The following is a 24,386-nucleotide window of genomic DNA, read 5'->3' on the forward strand; positions in this document are numbered from 1 at the left end:
TCGCCCTCCCCCAGCCTCCCAACTACTAATAAGTAGGTGATTTGCTGATGGTGCAGACAACATTCCAAGCTGATTATTAGGTCACATGAGCAGAAAAGGCATCCCCTGTTCATGAAACAATTACGTTAATCCTTTAATTTTTTTCAGAGCTTATGCTTATAAAATATTCTAATCCTCTAAGAATATAGGTTTGGGTTGCAGCTGGTGTTTGAATATTACTTGTTGAGCTCATTAGCATTTTTGAATTTCACATATTCATCCCCACAAACCTGAGAAGAGCAAAATAAAGGATTATTATTTCCATATTATAGTGGCAAACAAAGGCTCCCCAAGCCAAGTGAGGTGTGTACGAGGTCAAACGGCCGTTCAAGGCCAGACAGGGCTTGAATTTTGATTTTCTGAACCAGCAGTATTTGCAATGACTCTATAAACAAACATAGTTCATAACAATGAAGGAATTCCTCTTCCTCACCAGAAGGTCTTAACTTCCTTTGGTTTCCTTCAAATTTATCCTGGGATTAGGTCTTGATTGTGCCTGGACAAATGCAAGGGTTGTTTCTTTTCCTGAGTGGAATGATGTTTGAATGACTGGAAAAAATTATCAAAATAGTTTTGAGGCATGATGTGTGTGGACATAATGACCCTTATGTCATGACCTAGAGACATAATGACATACCTTGCAGCTACCCATAAAGAATCACGTGAAAGTTTATTTCTAGTCTAGCGGGAATCTTAAGCAGAAGTGGGTCAGCGTAATTGCTTAAGCAGCAACAGACCATAGACTAGAGCTTACAGTTCTAAGAAGGTTTTCATTGATTACAACCCAGACTGTAAAACTTATTTATGAGCCACATTTTGGGCATGGTTGCTTGACTTTCAAATGCAAACATAGCAAAGAGTGAAGGTAAATTATCTGCATAAATGAGAATATGGATGAGGGGGGTTGTGAACGTGTGACCTCAAAATTGGGAGACAAGCTGATGGCTGACTTGATACTTCTAAATATGGAGAGAATAGCTATGTAGATGAGTAGATGGAAACCGGAGTAGATGCTTGAACGTCACTACAGCATGAGTGCCTAGATTCCAGAAACTCTGATCTAGGACCCCAAGTGTGAGATATATTGTTCCTCACTTGAATAATATCTACTGCATCAAGACATCAACAACCACCCTGCTTATATCGTTCAAACAATAATTTATCCAAACTAGAAATGGTTATAAATTAGAAAGTTGCTAGTCAACAGGCACACATAAAACAAAAAGGCACAGGTGTGGTGGCACAGGCCTTTCCTCCCAGCACTCTGGAAACAGAGTCAGGTGGAGCTCTGTGAGTTCATGGTCATCCCAATGTGTATAATGAGTTCCACACTAGCAGAGCTACATAGTGAGACCCCCAACTCTAATCATAATAAATATTATTAAGGTAGACTGATTCAAAGGCACAATAGTCAGTTCCTCACTTTGTCACTTATGACTTGCTGCTGTTTAAGATAGAACAGATTCATGCTTCAGTTTCTAAGCTATGTCAGAAACTCTCCAGCTTCCCCTTTCTAAGACTCTGCATTCTATAGCTCTATCCACTCTACCAGTCATGATCTCTTATTTCTTTCTCTAAAAGAAACCGAAATTGGGTGAAAATAAATTAACCACTGTTATTGATCCCAAAACATGATTTTTTTTTCTGTTCTGGATGTCAAATATAAACTTCAATGAGATTAAAAATAGAACTCAGAAATGACTGAACTGAAAGGAGCAAGAACATTCAAAAGCACTCCCCTTCAAAAACCTGCCTTTTGATGTGGTTGGAATCCAAAAAGAAAAAAGAAAAAGTCCTGTGCCTTCCACAAAGCACTTGAAGGATTAATATCTGTCTTCTTTGATTACCCCATGATAAAATATTATAATATAATCCTATAATTTCTGCATCACTTATTTGATACTTCAGCCTTATATGAACAAAGGCTCTCAGAGCCAAATGTAATTTTTATGCATATGTGAAGCTGAGAAATGCAAGAATTTTGATCCCAAGGTACCTCAACCCTGTGTTCCATTGGGAGAAACTTTCAGACTGAGCAACAGCAAGGAAGAGCACACTGGTGACCTTGACAAAGATACAACCATCTCTTTCTGCAATATAGTCACATGCTGGCCTCTGTCTGTCTCAGTGGCCCCAATGATGTCATTATATTTCTATTGTGAAACACAGCAGAACTGCTGTGTATTTATTCCTAGGAAACTTGTATTTATTCCTAGGAAAGCACAACATGGACACATTTTAATTTAGGTGTTAGTTATTTCAAAACGGAAGAGCAGCAGTGTCCTGACTTAAGATAAATCTAATGATGCATGTTGATATTAATAGAGGGAAAAAAGTTTTATTTTGTCAAAGGGAAGACTTTTGTGAACTTGGATGTAAATTCAGTTTTGCAATTTGTGTTACTTTTCAATTCCATTACAATTTAAATTTTTCATGTATTTCTTACTTATGAGGACTGGAATATTAGGATAATTACCATCCATTTAAAAGTAGTAAACAAAGGTTCAAAAGCAATTTGCCTCATCGTGGGGTTGAATCCTTAAAATCCTCTATTCAGAAACTTCATTGTTTAAGAGATTCACTTGGCAAATATGTTTGTAAGTTACATTGGTTTACTAACATAGGCTTTTCTATAAATTTATTTAAAAGGAATTGTCTAGAAAAACAGTTTATATAACCAAAGAGCATCAAACATGACTATATATAATAAAAATTTAAATATATTCTAGGATTATAAAATTTCAATATTTTGTAGTAAACAATTTCATAAACATTAGCACAATACACACACACACTAAAACATGCTGTTATTTGCTAATGAGTTGAAATCTTCTAATTGAGCCCATGAAGAGGAAGATTGAGCTCATATAAGGCTGAATCTTAAAAATGCCAAAATGAAAGATAAAAAGAATTCCAAGCCCAGCTTCAGTCTTTTCTCATGCAACTTCACTACAAAACATTAAGGCAAATTGTGTTTTTTTCTGCTCGCTTGTTTTGTTTCGCTATCTTTAATCAGATTATTGGTTTATATACCTTGTACTTACAGGTCATATAAAACAATATAATAAGAAATAAAACAGTCGGTAAGAAATTAAATGCCTATCTTAAAAATTTCAGAGTGTAACAGCTGAACCAAATACAAACATCAGGATTGTTTGGAGGACCACTGTTGGCCAATCAGAGGGATTATACTACCTCACTGATCTCACAGTACTTTTCCCAAAGCAAGTTCCTCTTCTAAGTTATCACTGGCACAAGGAGTGATGACTTTGAGGTACCAATTAATATAAACTGGGAGCAGGAGAGATATTAATTAAACGTGACACTCTGATTATTTAAACCTTCTATCTAAGTTGATCATTCAGAGCACGGTGATGGCTTGTTCTTCAAAAATGATGGATGGTATCAAGCTTTAGTGACTCCCTCTATATCTGTGGTTTCCAACACTTCAGAGCAGAAGGGACAAATGATGTGAGAAGAACATGAGAACAAGTCTAATAGACAGGCTGACTAATCTCAGACCCCCAAGGTCAAACCAAAGCAATCCATTTCTTAGCTTTCATCAACACAAGACATGATTTATCAATCGATGAACAGGATTTCAAACATTATACATCTAAATGATATGTTCTTTGTACTGTGTAACTTTTTGAACAATGATAGATTGTGTGATATATTCCCTACAAAAGTAATGTCATGAGGCAAAACTCATTATATTTCCCAAAACACATTAAAAAAAACCCTGAATATGTCATCTGTCATTATTATGCCACATGCCATTTGAGGAGATTATATTTCCAAACTAGATTCCTTGGAATTCTATGCCCTTCATAGTTCAAACCTTTCACATTAATGTTCCCTGAAAATAGTACTCTTATTCTACTGCATTTATTTGTGGGGTTGGTCAACGAGTTATGGATAATTATTAAACAATATAATAAAACTGTTATTTCTTGTGTGGCTATAAAATTTAAAGGAGTTTGAGAGATGCCTCGGTGGGTAAAGTGCCTGCCACACAAGCCTGAGGGGCTGGGTTCAGGTCCCCAGCATCTGTGTGAAATTCAGGCGTGGTGGTGCCTGTAATCCCAGTGCTGACAAGGTAGAGACACACGGACCCCTGAAGCTCACTAGCCAGTCAGTCTAGCGAGACAGTGAGCTCCAGGCTCAGTGAGAGACCTTGTCTCAGAAAAATAAGGTTGAAAGGGATTAGAAAAGACATCCAACAGGGACCTCTGGTATCCATATGCATGCATACACACATGTGCATACGCACCAGCGTTAATATTTATAGAGGAGGGAGTACTGTTAAAAAGAAAAAAAAAAAAGGCCACAAGGAAATTTCTTAACTGTAATGTAATGTAAATGCAAGCATAGATATAATTGCCAAGCTGTTCTCTCCCTTGTTACAGCACCTAACAACTGTTTTATGAGGCATGCTTATGATAGCTCAGAAATGAGTTCATAGTGTCATGTTAGGTAACCTGGGAGATGTCTCACAAAGAGATTCCTTGAGAAGAGTAGCCAGTGGATATGAGGAAACTTCACTCTTCATCCTACCTCGCTAAAATTGCATTGCTATTTTCACTGACTTAAATTAATTATCGCCCTCTCTCCATTAGTTTGGGGAAGATCTGATTGCTCACATGGAGGAGGTAGTAAAAGGGTTATACCCTTGGCTGATGATTCATTGCACCAGCTGCCAGCAAGTTGCATGTCTCGGCACACCTGGACACATGCACCAGTGACTGATTAGGAAACACATTTATCTTGGCTCATCACAAAGGAGATGCAACCATAATTACTCTCCCTTGTAATGAAAGGCATTCTGGAACCTGTGTCCACCTACAAAATAATACAAAGTACGCTTTTGGACCAGATCCACATAACTGTGCCATCTGTTCTAGATACTTAGCTCTAAATATTTCCCAAATCTTTCTTGTGGTCTAAAAATAAAATACAGTTTGAAAAGACCTATGCTAGCTGTTAAAATGGTCACAAGATGTCATGTTAAAACCTAACACTAATGAAAATGATCAAAACTCCGAGTTTCTTTGGTTGATAAATACAGAACATGACCTTAACCTTCACTGCATACTTAGGAAATTTTGTGGATTTATCATGCTTTAATTTAGAGAAAATGGATATATTGGTTAAGTTTTGCAGAGTCTTCTAAATGAGAACCAACTTAACTCAGTATGCTGTGTGAAAGAAGAAAAAGGAATCAAAGCTTTTGTTCTTCAACTTGTCTCATTGTAATGACTTCAAAATTCTGAAGACTCTTAACATGTACTAAGAAATCCCTTAAGTAAGACATTAAAGTAAGACGCTATATGAGAGATTTCATAGCAGTTACGAGAATGTTAGTTTACATCTAATTGAGTTGTTGGCCAAAGGGGTCATATAGGAATCTCCAAACAAACCCGGCTTGCTCTCCACACTGACAGCAAGGCCCATTGCTGAAGCCAACACATACACAACTCATTGAACATGGAGATGTTTAGCCAGTGCCTACATAAAGCCTTCACCTACATTCCAGTGTCCTTAGAACAGGAAGGTACTCTGCACACTGTCAAAACCACCAGAGAAACAAAACCAAGCTAGTCACAAACCCTTTATCTACAGTGGTGTCTTGTCTGCATGATATATGAGGGCGATCGTGGCGCAAAGCTTGTGGGAGTAACCAATCAACAACTGATTTAACTAAAGACCCACTCCACGAGATGGAACCCATACCCAACTGCTTGAGTGACCAAGAAACTGAGACTAATAAAATGACATCTAATGATATTCTGCTAAACTCATAGATCAGTGTGCCTTGCTCAGCCATCATCAGCAAAGCTTCCTCCTGCAGCACATGGGAGCACAGAGACCCACAGCCAGACACTACACATGAAGTGAGAGACCTTAGAACACTCAGCCTTAGATGAGATGTCTCCATCAAATCCTTCCTCTCAGAACTCAGGAACCCCATGGAAGAGGAGATGGAAAGCCAGAGGGATGGAGGACACCAAGAAAGCAAGGCCCTCTAGATCAACATGATCAAATCTCATATGAACTCACAGAAACGGAAGCAGCATGCACAGGGCCTGCACATGTCTGCACCAGGTCTTCTGCATGTATATTATGGCTTACAGTTGAGCATTTTGACGGGAGTCCTGAGTGTGGGAATGAGTGGGTCTCTGACTCTTGTACCTTCTCTTTTCCTTCTGCTGGTTCGTCTTGTCCAATTTTGATGAGACAGTTTTTGTTTTATCCTATTATATTTTATTTTGTTGTATTTAAAAAATTAATTAATTAATGAGTTAATGAATGAATAAATAAATGAAAACTAGCCACTAGGGTAAAAGCTAACAACGGAACTGGTGTTTATACCTGCTGAGAGAGGGAACATCAATTTTCTCCAATAGAGTGACACTGGGTATATCAACCACTCTAGGATAGGCCTCATGTTCAAGAGTAGTTGATTGGATGCCACTGTTTTGTGTGTGTGTGTGTGTGTGTGTGTGTGTGTGTGTGTGTGTGTGTGTGTGCTTATTTGGTTACAATTTAGGGGGAGAGCTGGGTCACCGGTTTTATTTTGTTTTCTTCATTTTGTTGTTATATTGGGTTTTTGTTTCTTTTTGAGAAAGAACTTAAAGTTAGGTGAGTAGGGAGGGGGAGAGGATATGAAAGGATTTGGAGGAGGGAAAGAATATGGTCAAAATACATTTAAATTTAAAAATTATTCTAAATAATAAAAAATATAATTAAAAAAGCACACTTTCTAAATGACCCAATTTTTATTTCTAGCACCCACGTCGGGAGGCTCACAACTGACATGACTCAAGGAGATCTAACACTTTGGCCTCTGCAGACACCTGCACTCCTGTGCACATTCAGACACAAAGACATACACACATATATAATTTAAAGTAATAAAATGAAATCTTAAAAATTAGACATTGAATTAAAACTGTTATACATAAGTTTAGCAAAGAATGTATCATCATCAGAATCAACACTTCCGGAAACTGAATGTATTTGAGCCAATATTTTAAAATTCTAGTATTTCTTGGGGTTGTGTGGAGCTTTATGATTGAAACTACAGTCATTTGAGTCTCTCAAAATCTTATTTTATTCTAATACATACCAAGTAATAATATTCTAAGAGTGATTTATAGTTCCTTTTAAAGATTTGTTTTGGTTATGTGTATGTGTCTATGTCTGTGCATGCACACCACTTGTGTGTAGGTGCTGAAAGAACTAAAGTTGTTTGGAGTTACAGGTGGTTGTGAGATGCTTGATGTGGGTGTTGGGAAGCTCATTCATATCCCCTGGAAGAGCAACAAGTGATCACAACTGCTGAGCCATCTCTCCAGGTCCAAGGTAGTTTTTAATTATTATAAAAGTTGTATTTATTTTTTCCATTATAAAGTAGCCTTACTTCTCTAAATATAAAACCTCAATGAGTTCTATGTACAAAAATAAGACTAATGAAACAAATATTCAACTCCAGCCCTGAAAATTGCAGGGACTGGATTCAATACAATATAGTAATTTTTCATACTCCTTTCAAGAATGACTGAGAAAAGACAATTGCTTGGAATGTCAAAACCTAGAAAACACTGTTAAATAAGTAACAGTTTGCCTTGCTCTAAAATAAGAATACAACAATAAAGGTAGCAACAATCACTTATGTAGAGATTAAAAACTAACTCTCGTTAATCTAAATATATGTACTAACTCTTCAGTACATCCAGTAAGGCATATACTATTATTATTTTTTACTTTTCAGATTTATTTTAATCTTTGAAGGCTATGTGTGTGCTAATCTCTGTGTGGTGGCATATGTACACGGGTACAGGTGTCTATGAAGGCCAAAGGCACAGGACTCCTTGGAGCTGGAGTGAGAGACAGTGGTGAGGGCCTGATGTAGGTGCTGGGAACTGAACTCCAGTGCTCTGCAAAGGGCAGCACACACGCGTAACTGCTGAGCCATCTTTCCAGCCCCCCGTTGTTTTCTTTTTAGACAAGAAAATTTTCTTTTCAGTGAAAAAATTCACTGAATCAATCCATCACCATCACCTTTCTTTAGTGTGTGTAGACACTGAAGCATGGGCTTAATCCATGTCAGAAACTAAGAGATGAAATGTAGCTAAGGAAGAGACTCCTTCACCCAAGCACCACTCCAGGGCCGTGCATCAGAAACACGTAACAGTGGTGTGAAACACTTAAAGACAGCACATACATACACACACAATGGCAACATGTACGTTAGCAAACACGTCTGTCTAAATTGTTAAGTAACTCAACCTGGAACATGAATTGCTTCTGTAACACTGATACTGTGATCTAGAACGTGTCCATAAACCGTAACTTGCTATTTTTCATAATATTCTCTTACATTAGATTCAGCAATTGGCCCCTTTAAAATGTTTTAGCTTTAAATGCCATACTAAGCCCTAGTTATTTGCTTCACATAATCAGATTTCAATAAATACTTTACATAAAACCTAGTATGAACTGTCCTTTCTCTGCATCACCACATACGCAGTAATAAGTTTACAAAACTAAAAAGACAGGCCTACCTATTTATCTCTATAATCAATGTGCTTACAGTCACTGGGGAGCTTGCTTATCATTTCCAAGAAACATAAGAATTGGTTCCTGGTAAATATTTCCTCTGCCTTTAATTTCAGTGACAAATATAAAAATATTCTTATAAATTGACCATATATCTTAATGAATTGGCCTTCTTCATGTTGAGATGACATATTGATTTACATAGCAGTTGAATCAGATACTATAAGGCATCATGTTAACTTCCATTGTTGGCTTGTATGTTCTAAACCCTGATATCTCTGATACTTGGCCAAATGTAATTAGCTAACCATCTCCCAAGATACCCGGGGCCATAATGTGATAGTTCATCTTACCTTGAACTGTCAACCCCTTAGGCAAAGTCTCTGATTCCAACCAATTTCACAATGGTATACTTTCTCAACTCCATACTTCGGCTTTTCTTCCAACAAACCAGAGTGCTCTCTCTCTCTCTCTCTCTCTCTCTCTCTCTCTCTCTCTCTCTCTCTCTCCCTTCCTCCCTCCCTCTCTCTTTCTTTCTCCCTCTGTATCTCCCTGCATCTCTCTGTATCTCTCTCTGTATTGCTCTATCTCCCTCCCTCCTCTCGTTCTCTCTCTATCCCTGTGTGTATGTATCTCTATCTCTCCCCCTACCCCGTGTGTATGTCTGTGTGTGTGTGTGTGTGTGTGTGTGTGTGTGTGTGTGTGTGTGTGTGTGTGTGTATCTCTGTTTACCTGGGGACCCTTCCTTACATGAGACTCTTGATGGAAAACATGCCCTAGGGTAAAGTTAAAGACTTTTCATTTTCTCTTTGCTAGCTAACACTCTCCTGTGGCATCAGTCACACTCTTATACTTCTGTTTCCACACTTTCATTCATGGAGAACACAATAAAATACTTGAAGATAAGCCTCATTCATCCTGAAAGAGGTGCTTAGCACAATGGTTAGAAGATAGCCTATGCTGAATAAAAGCAACATGAGTTAAATATCATTATATTTTATATTTCTTAAATTTTCCTTCTTTAATTCACAGACATTTATTTTTTTCTATACAAAGTCAAATGTTTATTCACAAATCATGAAAACAATTAATTTTGCAGCCTATTTTGACTTGTTTAACACCAAATCATCTATCAATTTTTTTAAGGAAGAAAACGTTAAAAAAAAATCACTGAGCACCAAAATTTACAAGTTCCTATAACACCTTTCAGTTACTTCACAAAGTTTCCATTCATTATATTATTCTCTCTAATTGCATAGATTTCTTTTTAAGGTAAATGTAGAAATAATCAACTTTTTTAGTTCAAACTACACTTATAAAGAGTCCATGTTATGTATATGTATATGTATATGTTTATGTAAAGTAGGTTATACAAAAGAGACCTTTATTCTTTCCTACTTTTATATTATAAGTCAATTTAGTATTGAATATGGTATATGGTTACGTGTAATGTATTTGATATGTATTAATATTAAGATATATATTATTGTGAAAATTTTGGTCAGTTTATTTAACAGTTCAATGATATCAACAGCAGTGAAATTAACCAGCCCACACTGGGTTTCCTCTTCAAGCCCATTATTCAGTTAGAAAATTCAAATTTTGTTTCTAACAAAAATCTCACAGTAAATTAGGTTACTTACTTTTCAGGATTGTCTACTTCTTCAGTAATAAAGTTGAGGTAAAACCTGTATTATTAGTAAACAAATAACTATTAGTATATTTTGCCACCACAATCCAAAGTTTCACATGCTAAACTTTTTTAAATCAAACTAAGAATCACGAACATGACAGAAAACTGTATGCCGGAAGATGCAAATGGGAAACCAGTCAGAATTCCCACAGAACATTTTCTCCTAAATCATAGCGGAAGCATTAAAATGTGAGACACGATGGTAATGAGAGTGGAAAACCCCGTAATCTGTAGGGCAAGCTCACGGTTTACAGGACGGCTCAGAGCAGCGTGATGCTACGCCCGGAAAGGGCACACGAGCTAGAGGGGCAGAGCCAGCCCTGAGCTAAGGTGGCGAAAGCATTTCCAGAGGAAATTCCTCCCGACCTGAGACGGACATACATTACCTTACTGAGGTGTCATGAGGCCATTCCAGGCTGAGGTTGGATAGAAACCCAGAAGTGTGCCACAATGGTTATGCATAGGGAAAGGAGAGATGCTATAGTATTCAGCCATACAAGTGTGCAAGAAAGCATGGGGGGGAGAAATTAAGTATAAGGTGGCCTGTGCTTCCTGTAAATCTAAATTTAGAGCTAGAAACAAGAGGATCCAAATTATGTGAGGGCAGCCTTGTAGAGAAGTGCTATTGACTTTATACACAGACCAGAGTGTATGAGCAGGGACCAAAACTTGTAGAAATGATAGTTCATTAAATGTCTCAAATTTTCTAAAGGAGAAAATTTCAAATGTTCTACCACAGAAAATTAAAATCTATACTTTGTTATGGAAATGTTAATTACTTTGACTTAATTATTTCATGTTCTATTCATAAACCATAACCTAATTTCTTTGTACCTCAGAAATGCATACTATTTGCCACTTTATAGTTTTAAAGTAAAATAAAAAGATTAAACCTTCCATTCTCACTTCTTCCTTTAGAGTCACTGCCCATGTTTACCCTATATAACCCGATTCACAGCCTGACGGAGGGAGGGAGGTCTTGGGTATGTTCAGGTAGTTAATTGTAGGCACATTGTTACTTATTACACTGGCCATCAAGAACAAACAAAGCAAGGAATTTCGACCATTTCCCAGGTCCATAACACTTTTCGGAGAATTACATGTAAAAGAAGCATCTTAGGCACAAAATATCTCACTTTCAATGCCAATGGAATCTCCAATTCTTATCCTAATGTCAGGGTCCAAGAAATTCTGATTGCTCTCTTCACAATGAGCTTCTACCAAGCCCACATAGACATGGCTAATGCCTTCCATCCTTGATTTCATTTTCCAACTAAAAGGGACTGCTGGAGGCCCTTTAAGTCCTACTGACTTCTTCCTAAGCCTCCTCAAAGTACAGCTGAAGGAAATTAAGAATCCTCACGAGAACAGATGAACATAACAATAAGAACTTGCTGTATCTTCTTTCTGTAAGCTCGGGGAACTCTCACTGAATGGAAAGCCAAGCATTCTACGGTTATCTTATTATTCCTTGGTGCTAAAATAGCCTCTTGCATGGCACAGTGGATCACAAGTCTGAAAGCCAAATTCTCTTCTCTCAAAAAACAAATATCCAGAATATTAGCCACATGCTTAAAGCATCTCACAGCCTGCAAGATAGGGGAGGAAGCTGGTCTTGCCCCACCTTCATGACAATCCTATCTGAATTCATTAGTCAGTTGATGTTCAAGAACAAAAGGGCTACAGCTTTAGTGACCAAGTTATAAATCAATATTAGAAATACATTGAAGAAACAGTAGCAATAAGGGTGATAAAAAGTATATATATACACACACATAAAACTAACAATATGTTTTAACAACTAGAAAGTTAAACTTCTAAAAACAACAGCTGTTGGTGCCCTAGGAGAGTGCACATATAGCAGGATGCATATAATGTTGTTATTATAGGAAAAGAAATAGTCAATGCAACCCTTGCTATGTGCACGCTCCATTTTTTACCATATAATGCAAGACTGGCTGAAAGAATTATAATGTGAACTATAAATGAGCTACTATTCCTGCATTGAGTATACCAGAGATAGTGCTGTGGAATGTGCTATTTGAGACAGATTTGACATGTTTGTTATAAGCCTGAGGCAACAGGAAGTATGGGGAACAAATAAAAATAAATAAGCAAAATATAAATAACACCTCAAACGGAATAAATCACATGAATTAAGGAATGGTGCCAGGTTTTGCATGTCAGAGACAGTCAGTTGCTTCTTAATAGTTTATGAACTGGCCTTTTCCAATAACCTTAAGGCAAGGTGGGGAATACTTGTGAAAAAGAATATGACTTCAAATATTTTTCCTACAGTTTGGAGGGAAGAGGAGGACAGCAGGTCATTTCAGTGAAAAAAATCCATACACAGTGGGAAATATACCTTTGACACTTGTCTGGTCTCAGTATGGGATGAAGGCCACAGTAGTCTCTTTCCCCTGGTTTACTTCTCAAGGTCCCTAGAGAATACTCACAAGGTCTATTGTCTCAGATTTTCTATGACTGTGCATAAAAAGCCATAGTTGCCCTACATTGTAGCACCCAACCTGTACATGACTTTTAAAGGAAGCAGATTCTTGAGGTGAGATTTGACACAAAGGCTGATGTTTCAGGGAGACTAAATCCATTGAGGATTTGATTAAAGAGGGCAACAAAAGACACTGAAAACCAATTCTCTATCACACAGTGAAAAGAGAGAGGAAAAAACCATCTCACCACGCTGTGCTTAGCTTTGGACCCAGACACAGGATTGAAATTGGTTGACTTCCCCAAGGCCACAGGCAGACTGGCAGATGTATTTCTCTGAATACGGACATTGGCAATAATATGAAAGTTGTTCTGACCCGACTCCGTGACCTGACTGAGCTAATGATTTCTTTTCCCCTAATCATGTTTCAGTGAAGGAGTTTTCATCATTCTGGATAGGTTCTGCGCTCCTCAGAGCCAAAACTTTACTCCATTCAGGATCCCCAAGGGTTGGTGGTGTCTTTTTCCTATTCACCCTAACAGCTGGAGGTGACCACTCTGAGAGTAAGGTAACCAGGACAACAGAGGTAGCAGCCTGGCTTGCAACTCCTGACCATCACTGCTTTGTTGCTGTCTCAGTGACAATGTCTTCATGTTAGGTTTGTTTCCCCGCCCCCCTTTTTTCTTCCCTTAGTCAAATATTGTTCTACAGCAACGCAGGGAGTGGGAGCCATTCACAGTCCCAGTGTACAAGTGTACAAGTGTACAAGTGTACAAGTGTACAAGTGTACAAGTGTACAAGCCAGTTTTGCGATCATACGGTAAAAGATGGCGGATTCAGATAGCAAAGGCTGTTCTTACAATGCTCCAGTCTTTGAGACCAGACCGTTTCAGACCCCACCTTAATCCATTTACATGGAAATAATATGTGTGTCTCCGGAGTGCCAAACCCACACACTCTCTCTTCTCTTTGTTCTGCTTCTCTTTTCTCAGACTGAGGGCCATAGATTAATAGCCAGGTCATTCCCCCTCTTCACAAAGCAGCATTAAGCCAGCATAACAACCCATAAAGCTAAATAGCTCCCTATCATGCCCTAGCTAAGCCATTTGGATCAGATAACCTCTCATTTACAATCCTAGACGTACTTTCCAATACTGTGACTGAATCTTCAAGAACACACACACAAAAAATTGATGGTTCCTGGCTCTTCAAGCTAGGGTAGGGAGTATAAATCAAGTTTTCTGTGAACCTCCATTATAGGTGAAAGCAAGTGGCATTTTGGACTCAGCATCAATAAAATACAATATTAATAAGATAAGTCAAGATGAAAAGAGTCTTTTTCCACGGAAAAATCCACCGCCCCTCAAAAACCTCAGAAGTGGAGAAAATTGGCTCTACATGAAGCAGGTGACCTGAATATTCAGTGCCGGGTGGTAGTGGAGTGAGGGTGGAAATGTTTTAATATTCCGTGGGAACAGATGCATGGTGCTCACAGGCAAAAGAAACTCCATTCAACAGAATTAATCAAATCTGCCTTGTGAAGATCACCACATTCCACATTCTTGACAGAGTACAACAGGCTCCCAGCACCCAGCTGGAGCAGAAAGCCCTTGCTCCCTTCCCTTGCTTTGCTCTGGGGCTCCCAGGGACCCTCTCTGTGGCTTGGCTGCTGCCCCAGGGCATGGAGCCCTGATCCAGGCTCAAAAGAGAGAAGAGTTGATTCGGCTTCTAACACTGTGATCACACTCAGTCCTTTTCTCTGCTTAGCACCACATTGTGCTTTGAACAAAGTGAAAAGGCTTCAAAAAAATTGAGATTCAAAACTAAAGCGTGCACACAATGGCTGCAAAAATCTTCTTTGGGTATACAAGTATTTTACGCTGATCTTCTTATGCTATAACCTAACAACCTTCAAACATATGTCACTTCAAAGCTATGCTAAACCCATGTAGCCATACTCTGCTGATTCTCTTCTAATGCCATATTTTCACAATTTGTGAGATTAATAGGGTACATATTCTATTTATTTTGGAATGCATTTGGATATTCCCTGGAAGGTAAGATCCGAAAACATAAAATAAAAGGAGAAGGAAAGAAGAAAAAATTGTATTCATGTTATATACATATTTACATAACTTTTGTGATAATGAAGTTTCTTGATAGTGCTTTTAGGCTTACAGAGTGTTTTCACAGCTTTAACTACTGGTTTTATAAATATGGAAAAAGAACGACTACAATTATTTACCCCAAAACAATGAAAATTAATCTTCCTGCAATGATTCTAGTTTTTCGATTTTGTTGTACCTAGTGGGCTTTCTTGAAATAGTCATTTCAACTAAAACTTAAAAGGTCAACAAAATTTAGTTACAGGAAGTGCCTCTCTGATATGTGATTACTGTGACTCACGCTCTCCACAAAATACTGCTATGCCAGGGCAGCGGGAATCACAGTCACACAAGAATGAAGGAAATAAACGAATCCGTGGCATGGTGGTGCCAGTCGTATTGGCTACTTACTGGTTTGTGTTTTCAGCTACTGGAAACGTTTTAATGAAATGTGTAAAGGCCCTTGAATATGATGCATACCATTCGACCAGTTGACTTTTATTATTGTGATTTCTCCTTTCCTATCTTTATCGTTTTGATCTCCTGAGACCATCTCATTTCTACATCTGAATTGTTTCTTCCTCATGAGAGGGTAGACAAAAAAAAAATTCATTAACCACTATTTATAAATATCCTTGGTACTCTGGCACAAAGGCCTTTTGACAGGGCGGGTACTAACCCCAAGTACCCCATGGCACTATTTTGTCCTCACTGATGAAAGATTAGAAGTAATGTATACTGGCTGTTAAATCTCCAGCATCTGCTTATTTGTTCATTTTTATGCCACAGGGCTAAATCTAATAGCAACCCTGACTGTCTGGGGGCTCAGAAATGACGTCATAAGTTAAAGGCTCTGCCACACTGGAGGAAATTGGAAGGATCTCTGAAGAAGGATCCTCCCACCTTCCCTTCATGTTTCTCTTTCTTCCCTCCCAGGGTGACCTGCAGAAGCTAGAATCTGTGTTCCCTAAGTGCTCACAGACACCAGAACCTGTCTCCCGCAAAGTCAAGTGTAAAACGTGTCTCACACTTCCTCCGGCCTTTCTGTGGACAGTAGCTGGGAAGTTCTCTGCTCCACCTTGTCTCATACTGCAGCGTAAGAGTCTTGGTTGAGAGAGGTTCTATCCTATCCCAGGAGGAAGAAATGCTACACAAAGAAGTCAAGGAGAATCTAAACAAACACACATCACTTACTTTCCCTCCAGTCTACTAGCATTGCTTTATATCCTTTGGCTATGAAAAAAACATTTGTCCTGGCTTTATAGGTCTTCATTTCTGAGAATCCCATGTTACTTGAAACTTGACTATAGCTGTGCACATGACATAATGAAAATCAAGTTGGAGAAGAAATGTGTGATGTGCTTCCTCACCCATCACTAGGGTCAAAGTTGACACTCCTATAATAAAAGACAGATTAACAAGAGGATGGCCAGGCAGCAGTGGCACACACCTTTAATCCCAGCACTCGGAGGCAGAGCCAGGAGGATCTCTGTGAGTTTGAGGCCAGCCTGGTCTACAGAGAGAAATCCAGGACAGGCACCAAAACTACGCAGAGAAAACCTGTCTCAAAACAAACAAACTAACAAACAAAAGCACATATTAACAAGAGAAAAGGCAAATGAAGTAATTTAATAAAGTATCTGGAGATATCAACTTACCAACCAGCATATGCATACATCCCATAATAAAAAGCCAAGGGCAACCCCATTAAATTTGCATCTCTTCCTGAAAATGCATCTTCAAAGTGCTGTGTTTGCCCTGCAATTAGAATTTGAGGATTTTTAGAGCTTTGCAAAGAACTGATTATTATTTATTCCAACTCTACATATGGTTGGGAGATGAGCTACTCTGTTCTGATTCTCTGTTCATAGCCAACTCCATCCATTAAAACTGCACCCAAGCTAGGACAGGAATCTCAAATGCACACCAGTCACCTAGACCACTGTAAAGTTCTTTTGTGGATGACCAGCAGGATAAAAGTAGCACTTAAAATAGGTAACTCCATTCCCCTTGCTTGAGTGTCTTCTGTTTTAACCACGGCAGTAGACTAAAGCATCTTCCATAAAGTGAAGTTTTAAGAGTTTGGCAAAACTCTTAGCAGATAATGTATAACATGGTAGGGGATGAAAAGAAATCTCAGAGCCTGCTTCAGTGAGGAGGCATCAAGAAACACCTGCACTGCCTCTCACATCACTTAGCATCCTGCTGTTTACCCCTGTAGTGCAGCCCACACCTGCCTCCTAAAGCATGGAAAGCTACAGACAAAATTCACCATCAAAACCCGCAAGGCTTGTTCATCTTAAGGTTCCCTGGAGCACAGCCATGTCCACTCATATAAGGGTGTCTACGGCCAATGTCACCCAGCAGCATAGTGTAATTAACTGTGATAAGCCGTTCAACCCAAAGGGCTTTCTTTATAGAGACACTTATTGACACTGTCACGGTGCATGCCCCCATTTTCTTCTAAAAATATGAATAAGAAATTATACCAAAAACCAAACCAAGTGTTACCAACTTTGGCATCAATGTGTAAACTGAACACTTTTGTCCATCATACTTTTTTCTCTATTTTGTGAACAGTGGGTACCTTTTACTTTGAATCTTTTGGGTAGTTTAAGAGATTACAAAATCAGATTTATGTTAGCAAGCACAGATTCAAAATTGGACAAAAAAGCATCTGTGTCATCTACCACCCCCAAAGAAAAACACTGAGTGAGAGTACTCAAACAGGAAATGACTCTGTTTAAAATTGACCTTGAGTAAGTAACAATAGTGGGCCATGAGGACAGAAGGTGAATGATGGGTATACAACACTCCCTTGTAAGTCAAATATCAGCTATTGCCCACATCAGGAGACCCAGTATTCATAGTGATAGGACGTGAAGATAGAGGCTAAAAGGACATGGTTGTATTACACGAAGAGTGATATTTTTCTCAAAGCAAGCAACTTCTAAATATAGTTTTGTGGAAACTTGACAGGGTGAATTAGAAATGCCCATTTTACTGAAACATGTCTATGCCTTAATAGAAGGAAAATCTACACACTGAGATTCAGAAAAGAAACATCTGTTGGGAATTGAGAGGTTGCTCAGCACCTAAAAGCAGGTGCTACTCTTATAGAGGACCTGAATTCAGTTCCCAGCATCCATAGCAGGTAGCTTACAATCACCTGTTGCTCCAGCTTCAGGGCATCTGATGCCCTTTTCTGACCTTGGCAGGCACCTGTGTTCATGTGCACATGACCATTTGTAGACACACAAACATGTGGGCGCATACACACACACACACACACACAGACACATACACACACATACACACACACACACACACAGACACATACACACACATACACACACACACACAGACACATACACATACATACACACACACAGACACACATACACACACACAGACACACATACACACACATACACACACACATACACACACACATACACACACACACATGCACACATACACACACACAGACACACATACACACACACTCTTAAAAATAAAATATTTTTTAAAAGAAAGAAACATCTATTGGGTATTCTTTTATGATCTGTGGTCTCCTTAGCCTAACGAGAGGCTATCCTTCAGAGTGTAGCAATTAGTAATGGATAAGAGAAAGGTTCTAAACTGTAAAGACTGGGCCACAGTTCTTCATGTGAGCTACTTTGAGAGTGCCGCAAAGAGGCACATTGTTTCTGAACTTCAGGAGTATTTTTGGATGCATAGCACAGGCCTTGAGAAGATGAAAGAAACATTCAAAGGGAAGTTCCAGCCTTCATAAGTGAATGCACAATATCCAGCTACAATCAGGATCTGATTAGAGTAGAAATAAACACACCACACTTATCAGTGAAGTCTTTTTCTTCCTGAGGTCTCAGAGAAATGTGGAAAAACTAAATGATTATGTCACAAGTTTTAAAATCTCAATTTCATAAAATTTTGTAGTAATAAAGAAAATACGTCTGGTCTCCAAAGTATTAAACTATGCTTCAAATGCAGTAATATCCTCAGAAAATTTCTCTGTTGTGTGAGAAGCAAGAATTAGGGTGGACCTATGTGCCAGATACCATAAGCAATAATTAAAATACCACTGTTTTGTAACTGACAGGAAAGAATCAGAGGTTTCATCATGGTCTCTGTTCTCAAGGAATTTGCACTACAATATCAACTGCTAACCATGCCCCTCTTTGCGCACGCGCGCGCGCGCGCACACACACGCACACACGCACACACACACACACACACACACACACACACACACACACACACACACACATGAGGGGTCAGAACCAATGACAGACTATAACTACCTATCATATCTGGCATTACACCAAAAGGAAAAGGCAGAAAAGAGCCATGTCTAGAAAAGCTAGTGACTCACCCTTCCACTCCTTTCCAGAATCGGAGAGGCTCTCTACAGAAGATTAGAAAGTCAGCCCAGGAGACAAAAGCACTGAGAGCCGGGTGGTGGTGGCGCACGCCTTTAACCCCAGCACTCGGGAGGCAGAGGCAGTCGGAAAGGTGCAAAGCTACACAGGGAAACCCTGTCTCGAAAAACCAAAAAAATAAATAAATAAATAAAAATAAAAATAAACTTTTGCCGGGCGGTGGTGACGCACGCCTTTAATCCCAGCACTCGGGAGGCAGAGCCAGGTGGATCTCTGTGAGTTCGAGGCCAGCCTGATCTCCAAAGCGAGTTCCAGGAAAGGCACAAAGCTACACAGAGAAACCCTGTCTCGAAAAACCAAAAAAAAAAAAAAAAAAAAAAAAAAAAGCACTGAGGGTGTGGACAATTTTGCCTCCATTCATAATGGAATGTGAGCAGGCCATGAATCGGGATAGCAAGCCCACATCTTCTCACACACCGGCTCTACTGTTCAAATGATTCATTGCGTTTATTCTGGGGCTGAAGTGTTGGGATTTGATGAAAGCCTTTTACTGGCAGGACTCTAAGATCGCCCACTAGGCTGATTAAATGGACAAGAACAGTTCCCTCTCCCAGCTCGAGTGGCCAAGTTTTCAGTTTTTGGTGCCTCTGCCAATGGCAATGGTTGTACTGAACTTTGTGGCTTCCTTGCGTGTTGTTATAATTCTCCTCCTTTAGGGTCATTCAATTTCTAGAAATTCCTTTTCCTGGAACTGGCAATGTTAATGTAAACAATACTTAACATGCCCACATGCTACATCACCTCTTTCCAGCTGATTTGCTCTAATCATTTCCCGTTGTTTCCTGACGCAAATTCAGTAACCCCTTGGGCCCTCTTTCTCTTCCAGCCATTTCCACCAAATCTAAGCAAACGCATACACTATTATTACTAGGCCAACCCTAACTCCGTGATAGCATCCCTCAAATTCTTATCTTATAAAATAGGAAGCTCCATGACCAATAAATCCAGAAGCTGCCCCATTTCTTCAGAAATGCAAATTTTACAGGGAAAATAATATAATGATAAGAACTAAGCTTTTGCAACTCTTTTATTGTCACATAAAGATCCTGTTTTTAGGAATATTATTCTTAAAACTTACTGCTCTTCTGTGGGCACTAATCTCAGAGAAAGGAAATACAAATGAGAAAATAAAGAACTATTAGTCATCCTCCATTATTTTCCAGAAATACTTTTATCTTTCACATTTGTTACTATTACTGAAAAGTTCTGTAGTACAAATAAACGATATATTGATCAGTACTTAAAGCTATACAGCAAATTCATTTTGTGTGTGTGTTTGGGGGGGGAAGTGTTTTGGGTTTTGTTTGTTTGTTTGTTTGTTTGTTTGTTTCACTTTGGGTTTTGACTCCAAGTAATTTTAATTTATACCAAAAGAATTCTCAGACACCTTATTTTTGTTGCTTGGTCTACTCTTAATTCTCTTGCTGCCATTCGACTATAAATACTGACTTCCCCTCAGTGTAGCCTTTCAAATCAATTAGATGACAGTACAGAGTTTAAGTTCCACAAGCAAAGACTAATTAAGGATTCTGCTAGACAAGCGAAAGTCAGTGTTAGAAGAGACCAGAAGCAGATACACAGTTTAAAACGCATTTACTTTTCAGTCCATACCTTTAATTAGCTGTATAACTCCAGGGACTATAATTATCAGAATTGCTGTGAGCTTGCAAAAGGTTAGGAAAATCTGGATCCGGGCACTCCAGCTGACACTCATGCTATTTAGGACCATCACCACAGCTGCAAACAAACAGACAAAGTCACAAAAGGCAAACCCCCATGAGCACAATGATGTCTTAGGTCCTTGTCAGTCGAAATGTGATCTATAGACCTGCAGTGCTGGCATGAACTACCAGAACCTAAGAAGAGAAGAATCCTAGGCTCTGCCCCAGATCTAGTCCCTCCTGCATTAAGACTCCTCTTTGATATACACTCAAGCCTGAAAAGCTTAGATACAACCCCCGCACAGTCAGAGAACCTGTTTTGCTCTTTGAATGTTAGTAAGAATGAACATACATTGCTGTGCAATAACAATAAAGTAAAATATCTTCATCCTGAGGACATTCAGAGGGTCATGATAGTGTTGAATTCCATCCTGAAGTCATCCAGTGGGTCATGATAGTGCTGAATTTCATCCTGGAGACATCCAGTGGGTCATGATAGTATTGAATTTGATCCTGAAGTCATCCAGAGGGTCATGATAGTGTTGGATTTCATCCTGACGTCATCCAGTGGTCATGATAGTGCTGAATTTCATCCTGGAGACATCCAGTGGGTCATGATAGTGTTGAATTCCATCCTGAAGTCATCCAGTGGGTCATGATAGTGCTGAATTTCATCCTGGAGATATCCAGTGGGTCATGATAGTGCTGAATTTCATCCTGAAGTCATTCAGAGGGTCATGATAGTGTTGGATTTCATCCTGAAGTCATCCAGTGGGTCATGATAGTGCTATATTTGATTAGGGAAAGTGTAAGAAGTACTGTGTCTGAGGTCTTGCTCTTCACCATCAGGACCAGCCCTACCCAGTACTGTTCTTGGACTTCCTCCCTGCTTTCCAAACAGATAATGAGGGGTGAGTTTTAACTACCCTGCAAGTGTTGGCTTTCAATATATATTTGGCTACTTGATAAGTAAGTCTTGGGACTTTTCAACTTAGGACACACAATGGGCCTGAAGCCAGGAGACTTTCTTCTTCTTAATGATACCATTGACAGTTTTCCAAGCAGCCACCCCTATCCACATCAAGGACAGAAGAATTTATTCAGGCATTAAAGGTAATTAGCTCTATTCCTGGCCCAGGTAGATAATTAACATATTTTTGTTGTATGAAAAAAATGAATGAATGAGTGAACTGGGTTATCAAAAATGTTAATGAAAAGTTTTAATGGTGGTATTCTAGGCTCTTCCTATCTGATGGAATGTCTAGGGTTATTCTACACAGTGAATTTCAACTTTATGTTTTTGCCAAAAACATAGGCACAGTGTATCCAAACGCAGTTAAGAGCTATTTCATTCTGGACATGTATGGTTTTCATCAATAAACTTTCTTTTTGTAAAGATGTATTCTCCCTTAAAGATTTTTTAAAATGTATAAAATTATTTCTCAGGAAATTTAAAAAACCCACTAGCATAATTCTTACCATTCAAATTGGAATTGTGTAGAGTCAGGAGTTGTCAACATGCATCCCTTGTATAATATAATCATGACCTCAGTTCCCTAATTAAGAATTGCTGAAATATTACCAACATACAATAACTAATTTAAAAAATTAAAACAATCTATACCCAGACAGAGCCTAATTAATGGACATTCTTTTAATGATTTTGGACAGCCATCTGAAGTCAGTATATAATCAATCATGTATCACATGAAAAAGTGTTTACGGCATGCTACTGGCCCACAGAGTCATTGATGTACGCATGGGGCAATGAGAAAGTCAGAGACAGGGAAAAGAGGATATCTGAAAAATAGTTATAAAATAATATCAACTATAGATGACAGAACATCAAAAATTTTCAAATTTGAAATTTAGTTTACGGCAACATTTCAACAAATTTTGCGGAGGATAGAATTGTAGCGACCCCAGTCAATGAGTAAACTATGTACATATATGTGTGTACATGTTCCCTCCACGCAACCAAAACTAAAGAGATAATGGAGGGACATGACAGAAACAGGAACAAGCCTTCACAAGGAACAGTTCACATGGTATATGCAGATTGTCACCACATTACACAGACTAAAATAACACAACTTTATTTGCCAAATATACCTCAGTAAAGACAGACATTTTAATCAGTAAATGAAGCAGTAAGTTAAGTCTTCTTGAAAAGAAGACAAAGATGGGGGGTCAGAAGAGTCCACTGAAAGTGCAATGGGGCAATAATGAAGTATGTCAAAGAAATAATGATGGGAATGGTCAGAAAGACCTGAGCTGGGGACATCATAATTCATCTATCTCTGATGCCGAATATATGAAGAAATAAATATAGCCACTGTCGGTGCACAAAGGCATTATTTTATCAGGAATGATAAAAAATAAAATAATGTATCTGTCTTCAAAGCATACAGAGACGTTACATATCGAAAATAATCAAATGCAACTGTTTCTCTCTAATTTATTGAATGAGTATCCATTTCTCTATGCAAATTCTTGTGCAATTAATGGCTTATCACATGAGAATGATAACTTTTTCAATTAAAGGGGTCCAACTTTGACATGAAAGTGGAAAAAAGCTTGGCCTTGGCTGCGATCAGCAGGAAAGGAGCACTGTGTCCGCCCTATCTCAGGTGGTCCACAGTAGAAAAGAGGCCCTGGGAGAAAGGGAAGAGGAGGAAGAGGGAACTAGAAAGGCCGACACACTGGGCGAGAGGAAATGTTCTCCTTTGAAGAACACCTGCCCATGTGCATATTTGAGAAAAGGCTTCTTGCCTTCTAAATGCTTGACGTCCATTGAAACAGGAACAACAATGAGGCTCTGGAATATTATTCTCTATTTTCTAGACTTTTCCCGGACAAATGGAAGACACAGATCAAACAAACAACCTTCAGGAGTTGACCCTTTCCCCTTGCTTCCTTCCCCTTAGGCGAGGGAAGAATTCTGAGTAAGACTGACTTTCCTCAAACTTTTCTCACAAGTCAGCTTTATGTGGGCATCTAATATCACACTCATTAGTAGCTGCGCCATATTCCAGAGAGTGTAACACGATGACCCGGAGGTAGAGTCCAGTGAGTAACAAGGTCACCCATGGGGCAGCCAGAAGAGGTTCTCAGGCTGCTAAAACAGCTGCTTCCTCCTGTGTCTATGCAGAGGGATTTAAGGCTGCATGTGCTACTTCTCCCACAGTACTGAATAGGGATTTGGGATTCAGTAAACACAGGAGTGTTCTGAGTTTCTGACATAAACCATATCTGCTCCTTGAATGTGTACCATCTATGCATATTGTAATAATAAAAGAAGTCTGAGCCAGCATTCTGGCCTGAGTTCTACTCCCTTTGAGTAGCAGTTAATTTCACACATGAGGAAATGGGGGGGGGGGGGGGCTTACTTCAAATTTTTACCAATATGAAAAT

At 38.9% G+C, this 24,386-nt stretch overlaps 1 protein-coding gene across 1 annotated transcript in view; it reads right to left on the minus strand.

The window, feature by feature from the left end:
* Slc7a11 (solute carrier family 7 member 11) overlaps positions 1-24,386 on the minus strand; it is a 79,657-nt gene that overhangs the window by 42,332 nt on the left and 12,939 nt on the right. Inside the window, exons 4-6 of the mRNA XM_052730152.1 lie at positions 20,923-21,048; positions 16,507-16,606; positions 10,245-10,289 (exon numbers count right to left, since the gene is read on the minus strand). Coding sequence (XP_052586112.1) covers positions 10,245-10,289; positions 16,507-16,606; positions 20,923-21,048 — 271 coding nt within the window. The remainder of the gene's footprint in view (positions 1-10,244; positions 10,290-16,506; positions 16,607-20,922; positions 21,049-24,386) is intronic.

This window comes from Peromyscus californicus, unplaced genomic scaffold, assembly GCF_007827085.1.
Source record: "Peromyscus californicus insignis strain IS unplaced genomic scaffold, ASM782708v3 Scaffold_9__1_contigs__length_137607984, whole genome shotgun sequence".
NCBI classification, from domain to species: Eukaryota; Metazoa; Chordata; class Mammalia; order Rodentia; family Cricetidae; genus Peromyscus; species Peromyscus californicus.